The sequence below is a fragment of the Botryllus schlosseri genome, chromosome 7 (assembly GCF_051294905.1).
Source record: "Botryllus schlosseri isolate E-star chromosome 7, Bs_hap1, whole genome shotgun sequence".
Lineage (NCBI taxonomy): Eukaryota > Metazoa > Chordata > Ascidiacea > Stolidobranchia > Styelidae > Botryllus > Botryllus schlosseri.
Window position 1 is genome coordinate 13,761,208 of NC_137242.1, and position 26,770 is coordinate 13,787,977.

Here is a 26,770-nt window from a genome sequence, read left to right on the forward strand (position 1 = left end):
TTTCTTGCTAAAGTCCACATACTTGTGTGGCAAATATAATGTAAAGAAAATAGTATCTAACTGGCACAATAATTCGATTCAATCAGGTGTCCGTTCTGATCACTCAAGTCGGCAGATCCAACAAACAACAACAGACGTAGATCGGATACTGGAGGAGGCAGAGAGCCATAACGAAATGACAATAGAGATATGACATCCTTTATATTATATCTATTGTCTATAATGCTCATTTCGTAATGACTGAAATTGAAAAATGTATATGTTATTGTGTCAATAGATTTACAACTCTTGAAGGAATTTCTGACGTCAAAATCTGACTGAACACTGAACACGAACAGACATCATCAATATCCATTCGAAATCAAAATTTCAAACGCTTTGAAATAAGACAAGTGTGATATTCTATCTTCATGCATAAGTGTGAGCATATCTGGGGAATAACGCAGTCGGGTATGGCCAGTAAAGAAATGACTGTAGTCTGGGGACAAGAGCTGATCCTCCTCTCTATCAACTCGATAAGGTTCACAGGTCATAGCTATCCACAAAGTTTTGTGCATACCTATTTCCAACTTGCCGATCCGTGTCGATTTCGTCTATTGTGGATCTGTTGTAACATCGTACCGTGTATGCTTTGTTAGGTGTTATGAAAGATTTATACGCAGTATTTGAACTAATCGTGAACTGTGAACTACTTGTGTAAATCTAACCAACCGTTTATACTAGTTCAAGTAGAGAAGTAGGCTATTATATGTATGATATACCTGTAGGCTGCAGTGTTGTTCTAAATATCCCTGTATCTGTATACCTGTAGTATAGGCTACCGCCATTCAATTGTGAATACATTGCAATTTTCCTCCTATATGATAAAACTGTGTTGAAAGTTCATATATGCCAGTAATTTAATTATGTGGTAGGTTCAGTTCAGAGCACTATCTGGCAATGGCACGGACTTCTCGCTGATGTTGGTGTAAAAGCTAGAATTGAATATTCAAGATAATCCATAGCGGTTCTAGTCCCTATAATCCCGCAATTCGCTGTTTCGGCAGATTCCAATGATGTCACTAAAGCAACTCTCAATTGATCTGATCGCTCACCCGCACGATTATTACTATTGCATTATTACCTAGCCTAGACTACCATCCTGTTGACATGGATGAAACGGTGTATATATATGGATGACTTCAGTGAAATTTTTCAATAAATCTATTTTTTGACCAAATTTCTGATTATAAATGACTTACACTTGACTTGAACTCACATTTATGAGTCAATTTGAATTCAATATAGGGCTATGTAAAGTGATAATTATATTCTGTGCCTTTTCAGCCACTCTAAAATATATACAAGCATTTAACAAGACTTTACTGGATGTAATAAGTGTTGAAAACCATGAATAAATATGATCAATGTCAGTTCTATTGAACCTCTCTTAACAATGAAGTCAATTACTATATATTTCAACTCCATTCAATTTCCTTTGCCGCGTGGCGATGTTAGACCTGATCAGGCGTGTCAGAAAAAATATATACCGGTATCTCAACTGTTTCTAATAGAGGTCGACCGATATTGATTTTTACAGGCCGATACCGATATTTCGACGCTCACAAGGCCGATAACCGATATCATAGGCCGATGGAAGGAGCAGAGAACTATTTCGCCAAAAAATATTATATATTAGGCAAGGTGGCACTTGTTCATGCCACAGAAAGGTGAACAACAAACGAGAAACTGAAATCGAAAAGACTTATTGCTTAATTGTGAACATTCGTTGAAATTTGGGATGACCCGAAAATCAAAACATGATACAGAATTGCAGATCAGTTCAGAAAAGGTCGATTGTAGTTAGATATAAATATCGGTCGCGATATCGGCCTAGATTGGCCGATACCGATATTCGAGAAAGTTCCAAATATCGGCGCCGATAATCGGTCGACCTCTAGTTTCTAACATATCACTGGTATGCTCTTGCTTGGTGGCTCCAGCTTGTTCTTGACCGCCCCACTAAAGGATGCGCAATAATATAGCTTGCTGAAGATGATATAATTCATTCTTTCATAGAGCCGAGTGAGTCATTAAGTGTAGTGAGTCAAGTCGTTTAAAAACATGACTCTCATCATCCCAGCAATGATTCGATTATGGCTTGAAGGTACCGATCGTACACAAAAAGCCTTGGTATAAAATTATACTTTTAAATTAGTTGTATGTATCATTATAATTTTTCAGCTTGCTGTATCCTACATGAGTTGATAGCCACCGTTCCGATATCATGGGTAAGAAAAAAGGCAAGAAGGGAGCCGGAGAAACGGACTCTGCTCAAATTGACGACGACAGCATCATAACCTCTAAAAAAGATGACATTGTGGATGGCCTGAAGAAATTAGATTTAAACGATAAAAAGCCAAGCGCCAATAACGACGATGTTGAATTTTTCGAGCCAAGCGACGACGAACGGTCCAAAAAGAAGAAAAAAGGAAAAACGAAAAACACGGTAACCGAGGAACCACAGAAGGAACTGACGGAGAATAATGAAGAGCCCGAGTTTTTCGAGCCTAGCGACGATGATAAGAAAAAAAAGAAGAAAAAGAAAAAAAACAATCAGCAAAATGATGTGGAAATCACCGAAACTCAACCGCAAGACGGAGAGGCGGAATTCTACGAGCCTAGCGACGATGAAAAGAAGAAAAAAAAGAAAAAGAAAGGAAAAGCGACGCAACAAAGCGAGGAACCGGAAAACAAAGAGGAGGACCCTGATGAGGACGACGGGCCGATAATCAAAACGAAAGCGCAGAAGCTCGCCGAAAAAAAAGAGAGAGAGCGCCAAAAGAAAGAGAGACAACGGCAAGAGAAAGCGAAACGGGAGAAGAAAACCGCCGAAAAGCCGGCTGCGGAAACGCAACCGGAAAAATCGGAAGCGACCGAAACTAAAGTCGATGACGAAGATGAGCCGGAAGAAAAATCATCGAAGAAAAAAAAGGACAAGAAATCGAAAAAAGAAAAAGAGGCCGAGGCGAAAACGAAAAAGAAGAAGCCGAACACCAAGATGCTCGCCGCGATGCAGGAGAACCTGAAGAAAATCAAAGAAGAGGAGGAGCGACTCCGTCGCGAGGAGGAAGAGAAAGAGCGCAAAGAGGAAGAAGCGCGTCAGCTGCGTTTGAAGAAGCTGGAGGAGGAGCGACTGAAAAAAGAGCGGAAGAAGCAAAAGGAGAAAGACAGAAAGGCGCGGCAGAAGGCGGAAGGCACGTACATGACCCCGGCGCAGAGAGAAGCGCAGAAAAAGCGCGAGGCCTACCTGGAGACGCTACGCGAACAGGGACTCCTGCCCACCGTCAAGAAAGAGAGGCCAAAGTTCCAAAAGCGGCCGAAAAAGCAACAGAAGGCCGAAGAAGCCAGTGCCGAAATGTCGGTGCAAGATGAGGATGAGGAAAAAAAAGATGCGGAACCGCAGGAGGAAGAAGTACAAGTGGAGGTGGAGCAGAAAGAGGAGGAAGACGATATTGCTGACGATTGGGAGGAAACTCTGTTAGACAGCGAGAGCGAAGAGGATGATGTTGCGGTTGAGAAAGAATCTCAAAAGTCAGCCGATGAAGAGAACGAGGAGGAGGATGATGAGGAAGATGAAAGCGAGTCTGAAAGTGAAGAGGAATCTGAATCCGAGTCGGAAAGCGAAGACGAAGATTTGACTCCGAGGCAGCGCGCGGAGAAGAGAATCATGGAAAGGAAGGCAAGAAATGAAAAAAATCGGTCCACGGACGATTTGCGTTCGCCTGTAATCTGCGTGATGGGCCACGTCGACACCGGCAAGACCAAGATTCTGGACAAGATACGCCACTCCCACGTACAAGACGGCGAGGCGGGTGGTATCACACAGCAAATCGGCGCCACTTTCGTTCCGTTGGAGACGATAAGGGAGCAGACGTCCATGGTGAAAGGATTTCCGGACTACGAGCTCACCGTGCCTGGCCTGCTGGTTATCGACACGCCGGGGCACGAGTCGTTCAGCAATCTGCGTTCGCGAGGGTCGTCCGTGTGTGACATGGCGATTTTAGTAGTGGATATCATGCACGGGCTCGAGCCGCAGACTATCGAGTCGATATCGATGTTAAAAAAGCGAAAAACGCCGTTTGTGGTGGCTTTGAATAAAATCGACAGGCTGTACGATTGGAAGCGCGGTCCGGATTCCGACGTGGCGAACACGCTGAAAAAACAGAAGCGTCACGTCAAAGACGAATTTGACGAGAGGCTGAAAGAAATCGTGGTCGAATTCGCGAAACAGGAGCTCAACGTGAAGCTGTTTTACGAAAACGACGACCCAGCCGAATGGATCAGCATGGTACCTACTTCGGCGCATTCGGGCGACGGGATGGGTAACCTTATCGCTCTCGTGATGAAGTACAGCCAAACGATGCTGCCGAAACGCCTGTCGTTTTCGGAAGAGCTGCAATGCACCGTGCTGGAAGTGAAAGCTATACAGGGGCTCGGCACTACGATAGATGTGATATTAACGAACGGAAGGTTAAAATGCGGCGACCGTATCGTCCTAGCTGGTGTCGAAGGTCCCATTTTTACGTACGTCAAAGGGCTTCTGATGCCGCAGCCTCTCCGTGAGTTGCGTGTCAAGAATCCTTACAATAAATTCGACGTTTTGAAGGCGGCGCAAGGCGTTAAGATACTCGCGAAAGATCTCGACAAGGCCCTGGCTGGAACACAACTTCGCGTCGCGCACAAGGACGATGAAGTCGATCTCTTGAAAGAGGAAGTGCAGTCGGAAGTCGATAAAATGCTGCGCAGCATCAAACTGCAGGACCGCGGCGTTTTCGTGCAAGCCTCGACGCTGGGATCGTTGGAGGCGCTTCTGGAGTTTTTGAAAACGTCCAAAATTCCATACGCGGGCATCGGAATCGGCCCTGTTCATAAAAAAGACATTATGAAGGCGTCGGTCATGTTGGAGCACGACTCGCAATTGGCGGTTATCCTCGCGTTCGACGTGAAAGTAGAAAGGGAGGCGCAGGAACTCGCCGATCACGTCGGAGTTAAGATATTCACCGCAGATATTATCTACCATCTCTTCGATTCTTTTATGCAGCATCGTGAAAATTTGAAAAAGCAAAAGCAGGAGGAATTTCGCAGCGTGGCGGTGTTCCCGTGTAAACTGCGTATCATGCCGAACTGCGTGTTCAAATCCCGCGATCCCATAGTCGTCGGCGTAACTATCGAAGCCGGCCAGCTGCGCAATCACACGCCGATATGCATTCCGACGAAAGAATTCATGACTGTCGGCTACGTCACGAGCATGGAATTCAATCACAAGGCCCTGGAAATCGCGCGTGCCGGGCAGGAGGTGTGCGTTAAAATCGAGACACCGCCCGGCGAGCCGCCGAAAATGGTGGGCAGGCATTTCGAGGAGACTGATATCCTCGTGAGTAAGATCTCGAGAGATTCGATAAACGTTTTGAAAGATTGGTTCCGCGAGGAAATGCAGAAAAGCGACTGGCAGCTGGTGATAGAGTTGAAGAAAATGTTCGAGATCATCTGATTTCGGTCGGTTTAAAAAAAAATAGCTTAATTGCAAGTGTCTGTGGTCGCAGATTGTTGGCGGATTGGAAATAGCTTGTTATCCGGCGGAATATGGAGGAAAACGCAGGGGGATTGCTAAATTTTGTGCGTTCGGTGTTTTAATCTTGCGCTTTCGGTAGCGGGCTGAAATTTTGTTTGGTGACGGTGACGATTTTATAGGTAATTCGAAACATTGTGCGGATATCATGGAACACCGATTACTGCGTTGTCGTATTCCTGAGTACACAGATATTTTTATTGCTAGAAAAATTTGAGGCTGCTCGCTTATTTACACTAGTTGTAATTTATTTTCGCCGATAATTCCACGTGCATCCTTGATTCTAATCGCGGATAGTGAAGTTACCGTATTTTTCTGACTTCTTTCGATATGGAACAATCATCGCTGAATATTTCTTTTCGACATTGGTTCTGGGGTGCATTTCTGGTTTTATGCTTGAAAATGATGCAGAATTCATAATATATTAGTTATTGGTCGAGTTGCAATTGTTTCTCTGCAAGCAGCTCTCTTTTGTTGTGATGCATCCCTGTGTCAGGTGAACGCAACAATGGTGTTATTTATGTTGATAGCGATATTTGCGTTCCCATGACAGCATCATATCGCCGCCATAGCGACGTTGAAGTTTGTAGCTTAGTACTTGAAGTCTCGAGGGACAGTTGTGATATCTTTGCACAAATGCGAACGATTGGATTGGAACATAAATCATTGGTTCTTGCTACTATCAATGTTCCCTTAATATAAAATCTTTTGCTAGTGATGTTTCAGGTGTGATGTACGAGATTTTACAGCAGGATTCTCAGGATTGCTGTAACAACTATAGAAGTAAGATGTGACGTCCTTTGATTCTGTTGTGTTGAACTGTGCTTGCTGGTGAGATATTGGATATGGCTTCGACTAATTATGTTCGAGCAGACACTGAATGTAGGTTTGCCAATAGTAATTATGTCGTTGATTTCAACTTGGCTCGATTGCATTTTCTTTTGACTGAAACAGTATTATCATATGTTACCGACTCCACAATTTCTCTTGTTATGCTTCTATTTCTCATAACAAAGATTAGAAGATGAGATTTTTTGGATGAAGTGATATTATTCGATAACAAGCCAACTCCTGTTTATTGCAATCGAGGTGATATGTCAATTCCTGTACACACTCGTGAAGAAGTTATGAAATAGCAATCCATAAACAGGATTCTAGGTTACCGTATTTGGTTTACCAGGAATTGCTACAATTGATGCACGTTTCTGAACATACTTTCTACTAGTGTCTGCTCTGAGTATGTATGATCACGGTGTGTTTTTATCTGCGATTTACCGCTACGGCCGCTATGTGAAGTCTTGGGAATAACGAGTGGTTGCCTTTTTCCTCCACAGCGCCTATTCGCTTGAATGTAACGTAAACTAAATCTAATGTATGCCGGCGACGGCTCATATCCAGAAGATGAATTGACAGCGGACCTCGCGATAGAGGACGAATCGGAACGCGATGGGTTGGAATACGACGATACGTTTGAGTCGCCGTTCAACAGCGCCGTTTTGAACGCGCGGCGTAGGAACAGGCGGAATGCGCTGGCGCATATCATGGATGAGGACAACGAAGATGTCGAGCCGGACGACGATGAATTGGCGGGTAAATAAATTCCCTGAAAGCTGGTCTCGCAGATTTGTTGCACCTCAAATTTAAACGACAGTCTAATAATCGAGCAATCTATCTACATAGCGTGCAAAATATTTCCAGTAAAAAGATGGTTGCGTGAAAACTCGAAAAATTTGCATGAAAATTCGGAAAAAGTTGCAGACAGTTTCATGAAAAATCGATAAAGTTGCATGAAAAAATAGAGAAAAGTTGCAGCATAAGAATCGTCCAAACAGCTTAAAACACCACATCACATAACTTGTGAGTATTTAGGAAGCTGTAAAAAAAGTTGCAAAAACTTGCCCTAGTGATTGGTAATAAGTTCTGCCACATTTTGGCGTACTCATGCGAGTTTTGCCTGCTTGGACTGCTTGTAGTTATATTTTTTGATTACTTCCACTGCTAAGCAACAGTTTTCCCTGTCTTAGGCAAAATTAGACCTGGAATACATTTTAGTGATTGGAGATTGCAGGTTCGACTAGATTAGAAATTTAAGATGTTGCCTGAGGACCGCCAAGGTTACGTACTTTGACCGCACATGGTGGGAGCAGATTTTTTCTAGTCTTCGGTTGACTCCAGTAGATTAAACTACTCGGACAGCATAAGTGGTTGTGCTTTGTTTTGTCTACTTCTACTTTTAGACAGAACTACTGGTAGGCTACGTACCTTGTAGCCTTCGATCAGCAAAATTTTCATTATGACTGGGCGGCGTGGTCCTTGTGTCACGGTAACTGGATGAATTTTTGAAATTTCAGTGTATTGATTCATTTTTCGCTAGTCGCAAGGATGCACACTGCAAATTCAAAAGTCGTCACCTCTGACTTTGTATTTGAGTAGAAATTTGATGTTACTACTATGCTTAGAACTGCTTGAGTACCAACGATGGCTACTTTGATCACCTCTGTATCTACAGACGAAGAAAGAGAAGACGACAGTGGCAGCGACGATTTACTGGCATTTGAAGTGGAACAAAACTCAGATCAACCAGTAATGCAAAGTACGTCGTTTTGCTTGGTAAATATCTATCGATAAACAAACAGTTACATTTCAGCCGACAACGGCGTCTCGGCCGGCAGCTCGCAATCCGGGAAACGCGAGCAATCGTCTCCGCCGGGCACTCCCGCGGCCAAAAAAATTCAACGAGACTCTATGGATTCTCAAAATGACGGCGACTGTTGTCTGATATGCTTCGAACCCTGGTGCAATAGCGGAAAGCATAAATTGGTCGCTTTAAAGTAAGTAGAAAGATCGATGTTGTGTTGAACCGTCAACCTAGTTATTTTCGTACAGTGCACTGCTCGGTGAAGTCATTAAAGTAGCGTTCGTAAACGGGTACGGAGAGGTGCATTTATTTTTCACCATTCATGACGTGCTGTAGCATTTGGCTATTCTTAGAACGATTGCATTTTTGTTTCTTTCGCAGATGCGGCCATCTTTTCGGCATGAATTGCATCGAACGTTGGATAAGAGACGCGAAGAGATGTCCGCAATGTAACGTGAAAGCCAGAAAAGCTGACATACGTGTTTTGTATGCAAAAACGTTAAGGACGCTGGACACGGCGGAATTGACGAAAGCTACAGAGTAAGTGGGCATCGTTCTTTCCGATCTCGCTTTTCTTGAAGCTTGCATTGAGAGGAAGTAGAATTTCTAAGGTTTTCTCTCTATTGACTGATTCATCCTAAATCGGCGGTTCTTAACTATCGGTCCGTTTATTAGGCTTATTGAATTGAAACTTCAAATTTTTAACTGATTTAGAAATTTTAATGTGATTTTCCACATCGTGACATAATGTAAAGTTCATGGACTGCTCTGGACTTACCGTACAATGCTGCAAGTGTTGGTACCGAACTGTCTAAAACTACCCTACAACTCGACGGTGCAATTTAGCGACATTTGACAGCAAAGTTGCATTTCTTTGAAAAAAAACTGTCAAAAATTTCAATGGAACCACGTATGATATCTAAAAATATAACAGTAAATTTCTCACTATTTTTTGTTGGCATATCGTAATTGCGTTTTAGGTTTTTGATTTTAAAGGCTCACCAGTCCTTGAAATTTGTTTGGAAATTCCGCTGGACTATAAGCTGAAAAAGTAGAGGTCCACCAGCCTTAGCTATTTCGGACGATTAAATCTTGGAGATTTTCGAACTCCTCGCAGACTTCCTCCATTTCACTCATTTGCATCTATCTAGTCTAGAGGTAGCCCATGCTTGGAAAAAACGAGCGGAACAGCTTTTATGATGTTAACCAATATAGCCTGTGTGTCGTCTGAAAGTATCGGAATCTTAGTTCAAAGCCGTGCCTCTCTGACTACTTTTTATGGTAGAAGTACTTGACGATATGTTCGAGTAGGTTCTTGCGAAAGGTTCCGTCTTCAATTTAGCTTCAATGAGATTACAACAGAATCGATTCTAGCTTTAAGCTTGGTCATAGACTTGCAAGTATCCTACCGTGCTGCTTCAAAAGATCGTTGAGTAATCCCTTCATGATCAAAGTGTGACTACGCGAAAAGTTTTAGCAAGATCGCGAACCAACTATCTGTGCTGAGAGCTTTGAGTCCTTAATTTGATGCTTGACTGGGATTCCCATCGAATTTTAGAATGTACGAAATGGAAAGGAATATGCGTAGAAAGAAAGAGATGGAGCTGGCCAAAACCCAGATGCAGTATCAAATGGCGATGTCCGAGGTCAACAGACTCAAAGAGAAACTCGAGGTTGGTTGCAATCCAATTTCTTCCGCTACTCGATGGAAAGAAATTCTTAAGATACCTCTGCCTCCTTTACAAGTCTGTCGGTCTATTTTTTGTAATTCGGACACCAAACGGAGTCATGGTCCAAACCGGATTGTAAATTATTTGGTTCCCTTCATTTAAAAGATGGATAATCATGTGGGATAGTGTCATATCAATGATTGCAGCTCTTCTAGCTCTAAATAGCATTACAGGATTCTGCTGTCAAACAATTTCGATGCAGGCCCTACCAGTATCAGAAATTAAATTGAGGAACTTTTTAAAATCTTTTGCATTGAAATTTCTTGAATCCGACATGCTGAAGCCTCTCATCAGGCAGGATATTCTTACCTTCAAGGGAAGGGGGTGCAGTCTATTTCCACTGTTTTGTGGTTACCCATATTTTGAATTCAAATTCCCACTGAAATAACAAACACTTTATGTGACCATGTGAATATAGAACCCTGAACTTCGCTGCCCCGGTTTCAGACTTTAGATTTTAACCAATGCCCAAATATAATGTTTCCGAAGCAAAAATCTTAATATACTTTGACCTCGAAAGGGTCCTTGCGTAAGCTTGTATGAGACCAGATTTAGACAATACCTGCAGTTCAGACGATCAATTTCTTTTCGCCATCTTGTCAAAACCACTGCAACTCTCTCTCTCTCTCCCAGGAGCTCAAAAATCAGCAAGTCGTGTCCTCGCTACCTCAGTCGGCCCAGGACAGCCTGGCCGCTTCCTCGTCTGCGTCAAAAAAATTTATGCACGTCAAAAACATCATGGTTTCGTCCGGCGGCAATTGCAGAGTGATGGACTTTCATCAAGAGTCGCTGTCTCTGGCCATCTCGCTACCGAGCCCGCATTCGTCATTCATGACAGGTATGTGGTTAAAAATGCTAATTGAAATTTGTAGCTGCACGAGTGAGCAATGTACATGTTAAGGGGATGTCAAACATAGCAGAATATTGAAAGGACCGAGAACTGCCTTTCAATCTACCAATCGGCTTAATGACCAATGTAACAGTGCTTGATCTTGACCTTTTGGTTGTCTTTCATTCAGAGGTGGTCAGTATTGAAATAATTCTTCCTTTTAGGATAACCTGCATTTCTTGCTCGAGTGGTTATGGTGTTCGACTACTTCTTAGTTACTTGGAAATCGCTACTTCTGTTGTAGGCTACTCGATAGAAATTTACAATTTTACTTCTGCTTCTACTTGAGTAGTAACAGTGACTACTTTTACCACCCCTGCTTTTTTCTGTTGCTCATTAGCTTACTTGTATTGGTCCTTCATGTGATCTTTGTCTGGACTTTATTGCTGTAAAAGCATCGTAAGGACAGTCACGTAGGTAAGGATAAACCTCCAGATGAACACCCGACATCAAAATTTGCCATGGTGAAGATTCGAACCGCAGTATCTCTCGTTGATATCGGTAGATTAACCAACCGCCCATCTCGCACGAGACTCCCTGATATGCAGAGACCGTGTATATTTGGTTTCAGCTTGTTGGCAAGCTGTGTATTTTTACTATGCAGGGTTTGGACTGAAAAAGTTCAGCGTCGTCGACATGAAAAGTTCCCAATTCAATATTCTTCACACCAAGCCTATCAAGGACGTCAGGTTCAGCACGCACGGATCGCTAGTGCTCACCGCTTCTCAAGACGGGACGTTGAAAATCACAAAGTATGACTGATGTTGCAATCGCTGCCTTTTTATTTAGTCCTCAGCATTACGATTAATATAATTAGGACTGTGCAAATCAGGTTGACTACCTCAGGGATTTGATTCCGATCGAGTATTAGGGCGTCGAGTGGAGTATTCGAACATCACATATTTCTATCGCAATAATGGATATGTCTTTTATGCGACCTCGAAGAATATAATGCCAGCTCTACTCCCACTTTGAGATAATTCAGCATGATTTTGACCATACCTCTCATTTCACTTGCTGACAATACTGATCACGATTTCACGGAAATGTCATTTCTACTAACTTTGTGCATAGCTTCGCACTACGTGTTTTGGATGCTGTGATATGACTAGTCGGGGGTTTGAAGGCTTGCGGGGACCTGGCCACCGAGCTAGCATGTTCCGAAATTCTTTTTATGTTATTGGAATAGGTTACGAGTAGGGCTGGGCATAATGATTCGAGTACTCGATCTGAATCGAGTATTAATTTTAATGATTCGAGTCGAGTAGTGAAAGACGATTTTTTCGAGTACTGAAATTATACGCTCCTCGCGACTGAAAGTTAATTTATCACCGAGAATTATAGTTTCGATACTAATTTTCACTGTTGGAGCCTTGAAACCTTGCTTGGCCGTATCGTAGCATACGAAACATATAGTACAGAGCTAGGAACGTTACTGGAAATAGCATATTGCTGCAGTTATATCTTCCCACAACATTGTCAGCAAGTGCAATGAAATCGGTATGGTCGAAAAAACACCAAAGTATCTTTAATGTGATGGATAACAGGCATTATATTCTCTGTGGACGAATAAAAGGTACATATTTGAACTTTAAAATTTTACATTCTGTTATGACATCATAATGAGTGATACTCGATTACTCGACTTGACCCGAAGCATATTACGTGATTCAGAATCGAATCACTCAGATACTCGATTTTGCCCAGCCCTAGTTACGAGTTGGTATTACTTACTCTTTTTAAGTTTGATATCATCTAACAAATCTCGTCCTTTAAAGTAGCAATGTTTTTAGATCGATCAATTTTGTATGTGATTGCGGTTTTAATTTTGCCAGCTGGAACAGCAATTCTCACGTACACACGTACAAACCTGAACGGCAGGTCTGGTGCTGCAGCTGGGACGCCGCCAACTCGAACATTCTCTATTGTGGACTTAACAACGGCGTTATCCAATGTTACGATATCAGGAACACTGCAGAAGTTTTGCACAGTATATCTAATCCTTTATCAAAGTAAGCGTGCCGTATTAGTAGTTATTGCGTTTCATTTGGGTTTTAGGATATTCAAATATTCGGAGTTTGATATGTCTATGGATGCGCCTTTGACCAGATTCAATGCATGGTTATGAAGGGCATGTAGCTACTGAGTATAAACCAGGCATACCGGTACTAATAATTGTGGCAATAACATCATGTGTTTATTCTCTGCCCAAATATACAATTGAATAGTATATTCTAATAGAAATGAACCCGGATATCTTTGGCTGACACTCGCCAGAGGCAATTGTCAAGAACATTGTATATCACCAATCGTATTACAAAATATGACGTCATATTTTGTAATACGATTTCGTGATACGAATTGTGTAATACGATTGTTGATATACAATGTTCTTTCCAATTCTCTACTAGTTGCTGACGATTACCCCTGACGAGTGTCAGCCGAAAATATTCGGGTTCATTTCAATATGAATACACTATTCAATTGTATATTGAAGTTCTGTACCTCCAAGAAGCTCTTCTAATACATTTGTATTAAAAACTCGAGTATCCCCTACAACCAGTTACGATGTAGAAACAAGCACGACATAAAATGCGGTCAAAACAAATATGATCGTGACCCTTTCGATTTCGCAGGTGCCCTATCGTTTCTATTTATAATATACCTCGACAAGCTGATCCGGACGTTCCCGGTGGTTTGCTGGCTCAAACCTTGGAAGGAGTCACTTTCTGGCAGGAGAAAGGAAATTCCCCGGCCGCCGAGTACGAACCGCGCATTCTGCCGTTGCAGTCTGGAAACTGCGCCGGCCTGCAATATTCCAACTCGTCTAAGCAGTGCCTGGTGACTTTTCGTCCAGGTAAGTCACACCTTTACGGACAGACTTCTGAGCAACACCATCGTGTCCGGTGAGATGATAATTTTGCGTTTCAGCAGAACTGGACAGTGTCGAAGTGACCGTTTTTAGTTCCAGTCTGCCGCTTCTACTTGACAGATTTTTAGCCAAAACTACTTACTTTTGGACTTTGTAAAGTAGTGCAATTGTGCTAACGACTGGCCAAAGTAGCCCCTGTACCTCGGTACCTGTACCAATTCAAAAATTACACGTATTTATAGTGTCATTAAGCATTTTTATGTTAGTCGCAAAGATGCACCCTGCAATTTCAATCGTAACCAATTTTTAGACTAACTCTGGTACTTTTCTAGCTATCCATTTCTGCTCCAACTTGGAACAGTTTAGACCTGCATTGGACATTGTTACGGAGTAGTTAGACTTGTCTTTCAAATTGTTACTTCTACTTGTACTCCAGTAGAAATATATGTTAGTTCTGCTTCGCAAGTAATTTTGTGTTTCTGCAGAGTTGTTCAGTAAGGAAGTACTTCAACTTTTTCATATTGAAGTACCGGTAGGTTTGCCTTCTCACAATACTTAGTCCAGTTGGTTATGATTTTAGACTTCTTCCAATTAACAGTTTTGAGATTTCTAGGTAAAGCAGACATCAAATGCTTACCTTTACTTGTTTGGAAATGGCTTTGCCTACTTCTACTTGATAGTTCTCAGTTTCTCAGGCAAAACGGGGACCAGAATACTCTTCATGAAATGACTACTTTCTACTTGACAGTTTCGAGTTTTTTAGGCAAGCTAGACTTTTTGATTTACTTGGAGATTGCTACTTCTACTGCTTACTTGACCACCTTTGACTTACAGGACGCAGTTACCAGCGCGCCACGCACGTCTTGTGCCGGTTGAAATTGCCCACGGACGAAACGGACGCGTTTGCCTGCAACGTGGTTGAAACGTACCACGGTGGCAAGACCCACAAGCTGCTGACACGAAACGCAATCATGACGACAGAGTCCACCGGCGACGTGGTGTGCGTCGGCGACGAGTCGAAAAATATTGTCAACGTAAGTGTGACGTTTGGTGATTTACAATAATGATTGCTGATAATGGTTACCTACTAGTGAATTCGGCACTTGGGGGCCACCAGCACAAACCAGTGTTGTCGTGACTCGACTCGTGAGTTTTTGGTTCGACACGAGTCAATTTTTGTATTGACTCGGCTTGTACTCGAGTCATTGCGCAGTCCTGATCGTAAATTGGGCCACAAACTGATAGGACTGATGAAAATTATTATTTTATGAATGCGAGCCATTCTATATCACTCGAGCAGTGTTGAAATAACTGGTTGAACTGAAACTGAACAGTGAACATAATGATTTGGACTCGAACTCGAGTCAAAACACTATGACTCGGACTCGACCCTATTAGTTGACTTGAACTCAGACTTGACTCGAGTCAAAACGATAAAAGTGAGATTAACTTGTGACTTGGTTACAACCCTGACACAAACACATACATTCCTAGTGCATAGTGTCAAATTCACCAAGGGACTTTAGCCGTATACCAATACCACATTTCAAACTCAATAGCCGATTCAGTGAAACATTCGTTTTTGAATTTGTTAACAGAATATTTATGTATCGCTGACATATCGATATCTGTTAATACATTTCTAATGCCAAATCCATCTAGTGCCGTTCATCACAATCCACACTTCGTGTTCGGTGACACATTCGTTTTCGAATTTATTAACGGAATATTGATGCAACGATTTCATAATCATAATAATCCCTTAAAAATGCAATTTCCATTTCAGATTTACGAGGCCAAGTCGAAAGGCCGTTTATTGCAATCATTGGGTACGTGCGGGCCGGCGTTGGACATTTTACCCATGCGCGTCAACGACTCTTGTTTTTTATCTACTCTCTCCGACAGAGAGTTGAGAATTTATGAACAGAAGTAGTACTGAAGTTTCCTATGTTAATAGAGTTATCGTCAGGCCACAACGTAATATTCTTCATTTTTTAAGTCATCCTTATTTGACAATACACAAGGTTTGTTCCAAGCAGGTGACCGTACATTTTGATGCGCCAAAACTATGAATGTACTGTTTTTACTGTACTACTGTATAGCACGCAGCCATCACAAATTTGGGGTGTATCTTGATGTAGCATGCTGTTCGAACAGTTGTATTTACCCCTTCCTGCATTAGGATGAATATTAAGTTAAACATACCTTACCTTGACAATACCTTAAGTATGCCTTATTGTTTTTGGTTAAAAGTTCATGAATTTGTGTGTTAATTGTGAGGCCCTGCCTTAGCATTAGGACTAGGCCACATGAACAAACCACATTTGTTTACATATCATTCATTTCACGTCTACAGTTTGGTTATGCAAATATTTTCAACATGACAATTGAACACATGGTTTGAGATTCAAACCTAGCAACCAATGAATCTTTGTGCGCATTTGATATGTTTTTCTTATCATCTATGCTCATGTGAGGCCTATTTTTGTACTTTGTTCAATTCTGAATTCTTTTAAGAGTTTATGGTCGGAATCAGTTTATTTACGAACAATGTGGTAGCTTTCTTCCTGGGTTCTTTAGACATGGTGCTGCGGTTAAGAGTAGGGCAACAGACACAAATGTATTTTGGTTGCAAGTTTCTTGAAATATTTTGAGAGCTACTCGGTTAGCTGTAGATTACACACACTACACATGCACGAATAGTATATGTTGTACACTAGGTCGGTTAGACATTGACTTCAAAGTTTCTTTTCAGTCTTGATACTAATGTACCTAAGAATACCACTTGTGTTGAGAATTCCCTTCATGCAGTGACGCCTTCTAATAATAATATGGCAACAATTTCAACATTATGAACACTGTCAATATTATCAAACTCTGGCTTAATTGTGAGGCATCAGTTGGAACCAAAGAGATGCTAGGCTCACGGTCAAGAGTTATTTAGAATCTCTCGTCATATAATGTGCTTGTAATACACCTGTCTATGTCAAGTTCGATTTTAGTATGCGGTAGTAGTGGGGAGTTTCTACTGTTATCCTGCATAAATGCACGATACTGCAAATATTTATAATTGGTAGGCTTACTGTAGTATTGAGATTTAGATGTGAAGCTGCCCACGTAACACATTACACTCCGACTGGATCTGGGGACATGGACTTGTCAGTTTCTAGGCACTGTAATTGCATTGATTTATGGAAACATAGCTCACAAGCAAATCAAGATATTGTTTAAAACATCATTTACAAACAGTATGTTAATGTCAGTGCTCATCAGTTGGACGCCCCGATAAGGGTTTTTAGGTTCCTCAAACAGCTGGAGATGTCAAATAGATCCAACATGGCTATTGAACCTCCGGCAGCGATACCCGATAAGGACTGTGTACATCCACAAATTTAAACTCCTTACTTTGCTATGCCCCATAACTTGGCTTGATGTCTTCTATATCCTGCATCATTAGCACGCTGCCTTTGTGAGTGAAGATTTACTAAGCTTCAGCATTAAAAGTGCAGAGCTATATCACAAAATAATAATACCAGGACAACAAAACCAGCAGAGCAGTTACCGGGTAATTGCTACCCACCCAACTTTATTAGACAGATTCACTGTGATATAAAACCAAGTAAATGTATATCAATGTAAATAATCTTCATAATAGTTTGCACTAGTTGAATTGAAGCAATTCAGTGAATGCGAAACAACTTTCGCTAATCTCAACAAGCAGACCACTGAACAACACCGAACCTACGTGTGTCCTTTTAAAAAGCGAGGTATATTGAAGTCGCCTACTGGTATTATCCTAGGGTACAATTGCGACACGAGATGCTCGTGATTACTAGTCCAAAAATCTGGAATAAAACAGCACAAGTCAGCAGAATTATAGACAATATAGGTACAGGCCGGAATTCAGAAAGACGTAATCTTATCCGGTGGCAGATGCCCGGTGTCACCAAGACAGCGTAGCGATACCCTTCCGTTCGGTCTTACAGAAATCCACGTAATGCTACAGTGCCGAAGATTGATGCGTAGCCACGCTTCCGGAGGAAACTGTAAAGCGCGACATGCTATGTACCGTATCACGTTTCCGTGGCATACGTAAACTTCGACGGAATCTTTTTCTTGTTTCGGGGAAGCGCGATGGAAAAATTTCCGAAACGCAGCTTCGATTCTGGGGCCGTCGGCATGAAATTCGTGCTCCGGGGGCTCCCACGAGGCATGGCTTGGCTCTGGACGTATCGGTGCACCCTCTCGGAGTAGATCGGTTTGCTGTACTTCTACGTCTGGTAGAGATTTTCGGATGAGTTCAGACGTTTCTTTTGCCCTTGTCATTGTGGACTCGTATATTTTGTCAATATCAACACCGTGAGCTTTGAGTCTTTCTCCCGTCAACAAAGCTTGTTCCCGTCCCAAAGTCGTCAGGCTTTTTTCACAATCATTGCTACCTTTCAGGTTATATTGCCCGTGTCGAACCAGTATATAATGTCGCGTCGCTGTAGGTCTCTGCACATCCTTGTCGGTGTCCCAATTTTTCCTTTTATCCCAATTGTCATCCCATTGTTTATATGAGCTCGTTGAGTCTTGCCTTTCGGGTACAGCCGCCCTGAGTGGTGTGCTGAAATGTCTCTTCACATCGCCTCTGTAAGCGTATATTCCACAAGTGCCAGCTCCGATTATCACGGCAGCAGTACGATACAACTTAGAATTTAACATGGGGACTCGGAATTGGATATCTAGGAAAAAAATGAATCACAATTACAATTATTGAGATAAGCAAACACAAGTAAAATAGCATGCCTTAATTCTTGTATCTTTTCACGGTTGGGTAGGCTACTTATGTTCAAGCTCAAAGTAGGTAAAAGTTGAGGTGTAGAGTCCTATCTAAAGCTGCTCAGGTACTTGGTATTGCCGGAATGTGCTCCACAACAGTATTTTCGTGTATGAAGGAGTTCGGAGACGTGACCACAAAGTTTCAGAGCTGACTGAATAAGGACCGCCTCTTAATTACGTGACATATGCCCATTGCCCATATGGTAACGGATACAATCACTTCATAGTTCGTAGTATCACATCAGGCATAAACAAGTCTCAGAAAGACAGCATTATTGATCGGTACCATGGGGAACACAGGCTCTCTCCGATCGTAGAAATTAAACATGGAACGGCAACGACCGATTTTGCAGCTTTGTTCCGCTTCGCTGAGGCTGGAGTGGAGAATTGTTTTGCGTCAGCGACTGTAGGATTTCTGGCAATCCAAAAGTTATTTTCCAGAGTGCAGAAATTATTGAATCTGGTCCTGATCGAAAGCTACTGTTAAACCGATTCCGAAAATATAAATCAAAATATGATCAAGCACTGATCCACCTAGAATCCGTCCTCCAAGTCTGAAATATCGGCATAGTTCAACTTCGGGTCTCGAAAAAGAAAGCAAAAAGAAAGTGGCTGCAGCATTTTTATCGACCTCCGCAAAGCTTTCGACACAGTTAACCACAGAATCTCAAGATACAAGCTAGAGCACTATGGAATCAGGGGCATTGCAGCAACTCTACTTGAAAGCTACCTGGCAAACCGCAAACAATTTGTTAAACTGGGGACATTAAGAACGATGCAGCAGTAGAGGAGGTCCTATAGGTTGTCCTAATGTCCTTACTGTTGCAAGCTCTTCAATTCACAGCGAGTTCTCTGACACGAATGTATTGCGCATACACGTGGAAACGACAAGGAAAAAACAAGAAAGACGTTCGTCCTAGTAGCGGTAAAATGAGTCTGACATTACGTGATCAAATGATCAAGTCTCTATACTACAGTAGTACGAAACAATGGTTGTAACATTTAGCCAATGAGGGAAACGAATTGCAGAAAACGTCATGAAGTATTTAGCCAATAGGAATACGGAATAGTCGCGGTACGAAAAAGGCAGAGATATCTATGTAGAACTTTAGTTTTACGTAACAGAGATGGTGAAGTTTAGCCAATAGGAATACGGATCACGAAATAGTCGCGGTACGAAAAAGGCAGAGAGATCTTTCTAGAACTCTAGTTTTACGTAACAGCGGTTGTGAGGTCTGGCCAATAGGAATACGGATGGCGAAATAGTCGCGGTACGAAAAAGGCAGATATATCTTTCTAAACTTGCGCAATACACAAAAACGATACTGGCTTTGACTAGTTACAAGATGTAAAATACAATGTATGTTGGCCACACATGATAATCCTAATAATACGCTCAAGTCCAATTCACGTTGACAGAGTCAACTACATTATCCCCTCCACGGAAAAGGAATTTCACTTGGTTTCAATGAAAGGGAAAGGCAGGTTAATGTGAATTGGTATATCAGTCACAACAGACGATTATAGCACAGTAATGTGCATAACGTAATTAAGGAACGAGGCCAAATACAGAGGATAATTTTTGGGCATGTCAGAGAAGTTTTATAATAAACAACATTAGCCTATAAACCAGTTAAGCCTAAACACAGAATAACAATTAAAACTACACCGACGCAGACATGGCGCAAGAGTCAGTCGATCCAAGATCGTCGCGCAGCGAGGGGGCTAAACAACTTTAGAGTCAAGGTCACCGTGTAATACAGGCGGGACCAGTTGCATGTGTCACAATACCTCGATCGGTAATAGCCATGCGAAACGTGGAGGGCTACAATTCCTCGGTCGGTAATTGAAACGCGAACGCTGGGTGTTGCAGTACCTCGGTCGGTAATTGTAACGCGAACGCTGGGTGTTGCAATACCTCGGTCGGTAAATGCAACGGAAAACGCGGGGCGCTACTCATTCGCGGAATCGGCGTGGGCTGTTGTCGTCGACGGCCGTCGCGTGACGAAATTGTGTATTCTTGAGACCTCGTGGTTACGCTCGTAGTTTTCCAGCTGAACAATACGTGTGTCAGCGGAGCAGCCGCAGATGCGATCGTGGCCGTCATCGTCTGAAGATAGAGCGTTCTGGACCGGATTTTCGGCTGGATGCGGAATATGCATCAGGCGGCGTAGATCGGAGCAGTCAGTCGCTAGCATCTTGTCGATTTAGCGCGAGGTCATACAGTAGAATAAGGTCGCTCAGTATCGTCACCCGAATCGTTGCCCGATGGAAGTGGACGAATACATTTCGATCCGCGAATGTGGAGTAGTATATCGGGTGTCGCAGTGTTCATGAACATTTGGACAACAGGTTGGTCTGAAATAGCTCACGACAGCATCACGGGTAAAAGGACATATAAACTAAAAACAGCCTATCACGACCAACAAACTAACAGAGAAATGTAAACACTTAAACAGCATCCATGGCAAAGCAATAATAATAAGTTAGCCTGCCGAATAGGGTACAGAATTAAGGTTGGGTGTGGTGCTCGACAACATGGTAAGAACGCACATTATGGTCTCAGTGATAGTACCTGCGCCCAAGTCGTTGTATAATTAAAAAAATATTTATTTTCATTTAGCACGTTTTAAAATGGCGCGAAGGCAAATGTGCCTTGCCATATCTAATTGTTGAGCAGTAAGACATATAATCCTAATATCGCTATTGGTCTGGCGCTGAAGTACCATCCACAAAAATGAGTTATCATGGACTGTAACCGTATGCTGAATACAGTTATTTAGGTACAAAAAGTCTCCAAGAATTCTCATCCGTGGGCCACTTGAGGAGAGAAAGTGATGGTGGAATAGCCTGAGTGCCATAGGTATCAATGGCTATCGACAGATAACTGGTTTTCCACCACGCACTCTAAGTTATTGAGTGAGGCATTAAACTCTATACCTTTCGAACGATTCCAGTGTAACTGCTGAAATTTCGAGAGCAGCGGACGTTTGTCGATGCGCTTGTATGGTTTAACCTGCCAGCAGACATACCCAAGCCCAGCGATTTCACGTCCTATGCTTGACAGCGAATCGGCTGAGTGTAGAAGCCGTTGACCAGGCCGGACGCTTCCCGCGTAGGCATCTGGTCAGTTTCAGCAGCAACCGTGCGCGCTGAACGAAACGAAAGCTTTAAAGTCCTCTGTACCTCTACTGGCACAACTATCGAATGCGAGCTAAATTGCATCACTATTGAAGCTTTAAATTAGAGGGATACCGTGGGACATGACCGTTTTGCAAGCATGTGATCCCAGAAACAGTCCCAAGCGCCGTAAGGCAATTGCCTAAGACCGTACGGCAGTCAGAAAGAACTACCATATGAGCGCTAAGTTATGTAGTAAGGGGATCGTAGTAAGTAGATCGTTGAAAGTGTGGACGCACTGCCAGGTGATATATAGTATCGTAGCAAGTGTGCGTGGAAAGTGTGGACGCACTGCTAGGTGATATATAGTATCGTAGCAAGTGTGCGTGGAAAGTGTGGACGCACTGCTAGGTGATATATAGTATCATGGCAAGTGTGCATTGAGAAGACTGGCAAGTGAGGTCTGCTATGTCTTGATTAAGGACGGTAGGATATCTAGATATCCCTGAGTAAGGAAATGAAATCACGTAAAAACGGTGGTGTGATTGATAGTCCTGAGAGTTTGTGCTAATGTCCAAGGGAGAGATGACAAAATATAAGAATATAGCGATAGTGCGTCAGTAGCGGCGTGACTGGGAGAGTCACTCAGGCTAGGGACGAAACAAAAATATATTCTTCAGTACTCGCCATGGAGGAATGCAGTTAAAAAAAAAAGGGGTGTATATACTGAAAATCCAAGTATAGGTGTCGAGTTAACTTCGACTTGGCTATCGTTATTATGCGCGCTAGCCATGTCGTCGAGCACACAGGGTAAAGATTTCTCGAGCTTAACATATTTAGGGTTCTCAACGTCAGGGCTAGGGGCCGAAACGGGCTTAGTATCATCATTACTCGCCATGGAGAAATGCAGTAAAACACGTTTCTAATAAAATGATTACGTAGGCGACATGCACTAAAAGGTACACTCTAAGAAATGCCGTATATGATACCCGAGAATCTGCTGTCGTGAAGCGTATTCAGAATTGGAATATATAAATAAACGGGTCACCGGATAGAATGTCCTAGATGCGATGTCGAACGATGGCGGCGGTGGCGAACGTCGGCTTCTGTCGTAAGAGGTGTTAGCTGTGGTTGATCTCACGCATAGGCACCATGCAGCAGTAGAGGAGGTCCTATAGGTTGTCCTAATGTCCTTACTGTTGCAAGCTCTTCAATTCACAGCGAGTTCTCTGACACGAATGTATTGCGCATACACGTGGAAACGACAAGGAAAAAACAAGAAAGACGTTCGTCCTAGTAGCGGTAAAATGAGTCTGACATTACGTGATCAAATGATCAAGTCTCTATACTACAGTAGTACGAAACAATGGTTGTAACATTTAGCCAATGAGGGAAACGAATTGCAGAAAACGTCATGAAGTATTTAGCCAATAGGAATACGGAATAGTCGCGGTACGGAAAAGGCAGAGATATCTATGTAGAACTTTAGTTTTACGTAACAGAGATGGTGAAGTTTAGCCAATAGGAATACGGATCACGAAATAGTCGCGGTACGAAAAAGGCAGAGAGATCTTTCTAGAACTCTAGTTTTACGTAACAGCGGTTGTGAGGTCTGGCCAATAGGAATACGGATGGCGAAATAGTCGCGGTACGAAAAAGGCAGATATATCTTTCTAAACTTGCGCAATACACAAAAACGATACTGGCTTTGACTAGTTACAAGATGTAAAATACAATGTATGTTGGCCACACATGATAATCCTAATAATACGCTCAAGTCCAATTCACGTTGACAGAGTCAACTACAACGACTACCAGAGATATAACTTAGGGAGTGTCACAAGGCTCAGTCCTTGGACCGACTTTTTTCCTCATTTATATTAACGATATTGTTAATGTGCCATCTTTATTCCGCACAACCCTATTTGCTGATGATACTCACCTCTTCATTACCTCCAACACTGTCGATGATTTGCATGCATCTGTGAATAGGGAGCTCCCAAAAGTGTCGAGATGGCTGCAAGCAAACAAACTAAGTTTGAATGCAGATAAGACCGAGATGCTCCTTTTATATAATGCCAATCATGGTTTCACTGTGGACATCAATCATAAATAAATCTCCATATGTGACTAAGCAAAATATCTTGGCGTCACCATTGATGTCAAAATGTCCTGGAAGCAGCATATTGAATGCACAATATCAAAACTAGCTCGGTGTGTGGGAATAATGACCTGTCTGCAATCTTTGGTTTCCAGATCAGTACTACGAACCATCTATTTCTCTCTTTTCCACTCTCACCTGCAATATGGAATCGTAGTATGGGGAAGTGCATGCAAAACATTTTTGTGCAGAATTTGAACCCCGCAAAACTGTGCGATACGGCTGATCTCATCTGTAGATTACCAGTGAACCCGTCCCTCGGTGAACCCGTCCCGTGAACCCGTCCCCCGGTGAACCCGTCCCTCCGTGAACCCGTCCCTCGAGGAACTCGGCCCTCGGTGAATTCCACCCTCGGGAAATTTTGTATTCACCGGCAACCCTAATATCCCACCTCCGGCAACCCTAATATCCTACCCCAACCCTAATGTCCCCCCACCGGCAACCCTAATATCCCACCTCCGGCAACCCTGATATCCCACCTCCGGCAACCCTAATATCCTAATCCCCTACAGTTGCAATAACGAGCAGACCACGCGTGGTTGATATGTGAGGGTTGCCGGAGAACCCGGCCTTTGGAGAACCCGTCCCTACCAACCCGGCCCTTGGAGAACCCGACCCTCGGTGAATTCCTCGGGAAATTTATAAATTAAGTGTATTCACAAGTATTAATATGAATTAATAAAGTAATAATGTTATTATCAACTGATTTGTCGGTCTTGTAAGGAGGTCAGGGCATGCGTAGGTCACGCAGTCACGGCGTGATCAGATCACGGATTGCGCAAGCGCCAAGCGCTGGAGGGAACGCGACGTTCACATATCGATCACGCGTGGTCGGCTCATTGTTGAATTGACTTGGCGAGAAGCAGACGTGTGATTTTCGAAAATATGGATATTAGGGTTGCCCGGGGTGGGATATTAGGGTTGCCGGAGGTGGGATATTAGGGTTGCCGGAGTTGGGATATTAGGGTTGTCGGGGTGGGATATTAGGGTTGCCGGGGGTGGGATATTAGGGTTGCCGGGGGTGGGATATTAGGCTTGCCGGGGGTGGGATATTAGGGTTGCCGGGGGTGGGATATTAGGGTTGCCGGGGGTGGGATATTAGGGTTGGTGGAGGTGGGATATTAAAGTTGCCGGGGATGGGATATTAGGGTTGCCGGGGGTGGGATATTAGGGTTGGTTGAGGTGGGATATTAGGGTTGTCGGGGGTGGGATATTAGGTTTGCCGGAGTTGGGATATTAGGGTTGGTGGAGGTGGGATATTAGGGTTGCCGGGGATGGGATATTAGGGTTGCCGGAGGTGGGATATTAGGGTTGAGGGAGGGGGATATTAGGGTTAGGATATTAGGGTTGCCGGGGGTGGGATATTAGGGTTGGTGGAGGTGGGATATTAGGGTTGCCGGAGGTGGGATATTAGGGTTGCCGGGGGTGGGATATTAGGGTTGGTGGAGGTGGGATATTAGGGTTGCCGGAGGTGGGATATTAGGGTTGCCGGAGGTGGGATATTAGGATTGCCGGTGAATACAAAATTTCTCAAGGGCCGGGTACACATTTCTTGCATTTTTAATTCAAAATTGTTCGAGGGCCGCATTCACCGAGGTCCAGAGTAGTCGAAAAACACCGTGAATACCACAACAAGTAGACCACGCGTGCTTGATATACAAAAATTCCCGAGGGCCGGGTTCTCCAAAGGCCGGGTTCTCCAAAGGCCGGGTTCTCCAAGGGCCGGGTTCTCCAAGGGCCGGGTCGGTTGGGACGGGTTCTCCAAAGGCCGGGTTCTCTGGTAATCTATGTGAGCAATAACAATCGTTGGGATATATTTTTCATGTGAACAAGTCACCCACAATATACAATGCGATAAGACCCAATGCGATGTCATGAACAGATACGAGGATGTCATCATTGGTTTATTAGCAATTTTATTAGTTCAATACACCACAAACGAACGTCGAACGTCGCACGTCCGCCCCTCGCCAAGTCAATTCCACAATGAGCCGACCACGCAATCGTGATCACGTGATCTGATCACTCCGTGACTGCGTGATCTACGCATGCCCTGACCTCCTTACAAAATCGACAAATCAGTAGATAATAACATTATTAGTTTAATAATTCATATTAATACTTGTTAATACACTTAATTTCAAAATTTCCCGAGGGCGGAATTCACCGAGGGCCGAGTTCATCGAGGGCCGGGTTCACCGAGGGACGGGTTCACGGGACGGGTTCACCGAGGGACGGGTTCACTGGCAACCCATCTGTACCTTGACCTTTACGTACCAAACTATCGCCTTACTACCATAAGCACCGAATTTTGCAAGTTGACTAACTACATCGCTTCGAAGTATCAAAAGTCATTCACAAATATTTTTCCAATAGTTTGCCTCCTGTGTTTGATGACTTTTTCATACCTGCCAAAAATGTCCACTCCCACTACACGATATCCTCGTCTAAAGGAAATATCTACTTACCCCTACCCAATAGCAACCCAACTAAGAGATCTATCGACTACTCGGGACCTATTATCTGGAATGCATTACCACCACACATCCGTGAATTGCCTTATAATAGATTCAAAAAAGCCCTACTTGATCACCTCTTGTCGTTACACTAACACTGTTGCCCTACATCGCCCAGACATTGCTTCATTCATCATTTGCTACCATCGTTTAATTTTTATTTCATTTTATTTTTTTAACTACTGTAACCTTTTTTACAGCAAGACTGCTTAGAGTCAAGTGTACCTGTTTGATGCTGGTGTGATCAGACTAGATGACCTTCACGGTCTTATCGATCATTCCTATCTAATACCGAATACTGTCAAAGCATATTTTCTGTACCACCATCACTGTCGTGTGTTATGTATTTTGGTTGGATGACAATAAAGACTCTCTCACTCTCTCTCTCTCATCTCTTATAATAGATATC

The 26,770-nt window shown here is 43.0% G+C and overlaps 1 protein-coding gene and 1 long non-coding RNA gene across 2 annotated transcripts; one reads left to right on the plus strand and one right to left on the minus strand.

Moving 5' to 3' along the window:
- Window positions 1-2,180: 2,180 nt before the first annotated feature.
- On the plus strand, window positions 2,181-17,492 carry LOC145443413 (uncharacterized). Its single transcript, XM_080321381.1, has 13 exons — window positions 2,181-5,531; window positions 6,338-6,394; window positions 6,965-7,201; window positions 8,121-8,204; window positions 8,259-8,442; window positions 8,631-8,789; window positions 9,808-9,922; window positions 10,613-10,817; window positions 11,473-11,620; window positions 12,704-12,880; window positions 13,505-13,725; window positions 14,575-14,774; window positions 15,527-17,492. The coding sequence occupies exons 1-13, from the start codon at window positions 2,267-2,269 to the stop codon at window positions 15,671-15,673; spliced, it is 5,199 nt and encodes a 1,732-aa protein (XP_080177507.1). The 5' UTR covers window positions 2,181-2,266; the 3' UTR covers window positions 15,674-17,492.
- A 2,245-nt stretch (window positions 17,493-19,737) lies between these two features.
- Window positions 19,738-23,488, minus strand: LOC145443187 (uncharacterized). The gene is made up of 2 exons (XR_013916333.1): window positions 23,364-23,488; window positions 19,738-23,265 (listed from the first exon to the last, which is right to left on the minus strand). It is a non-coding gene; the product is annotated as an uncharacterized LOC145443187 (long non-coding RNA).
- Between the last annotated feature and the right edge of the window lie 3,282 nt (window positions 23,489-26,770).

Coding starts and splice junctions, on each gene's coding strand:
- LOC145443413 (XM_080321381.1), top strand. CDS start 2,267: ATGGGTAAGAAAAAAGGCAAGAAGGGAGCCGGAGAAACGGACTCTGCT. Junction 11,621..12,703: donor GGGACGTTGAAAATCACAAA/GTATGACTGATG, acceptor TAATTTTGCCAG/CTGGAACAGCAATTCTCACG. Junction 14,775..15,526: donor AGTCGAAAAATATTGTCAAC/GTAAGTGTGACG, acceptor TTTCCATTTCAG/ATTTACGAGGCCAAGTCGAA.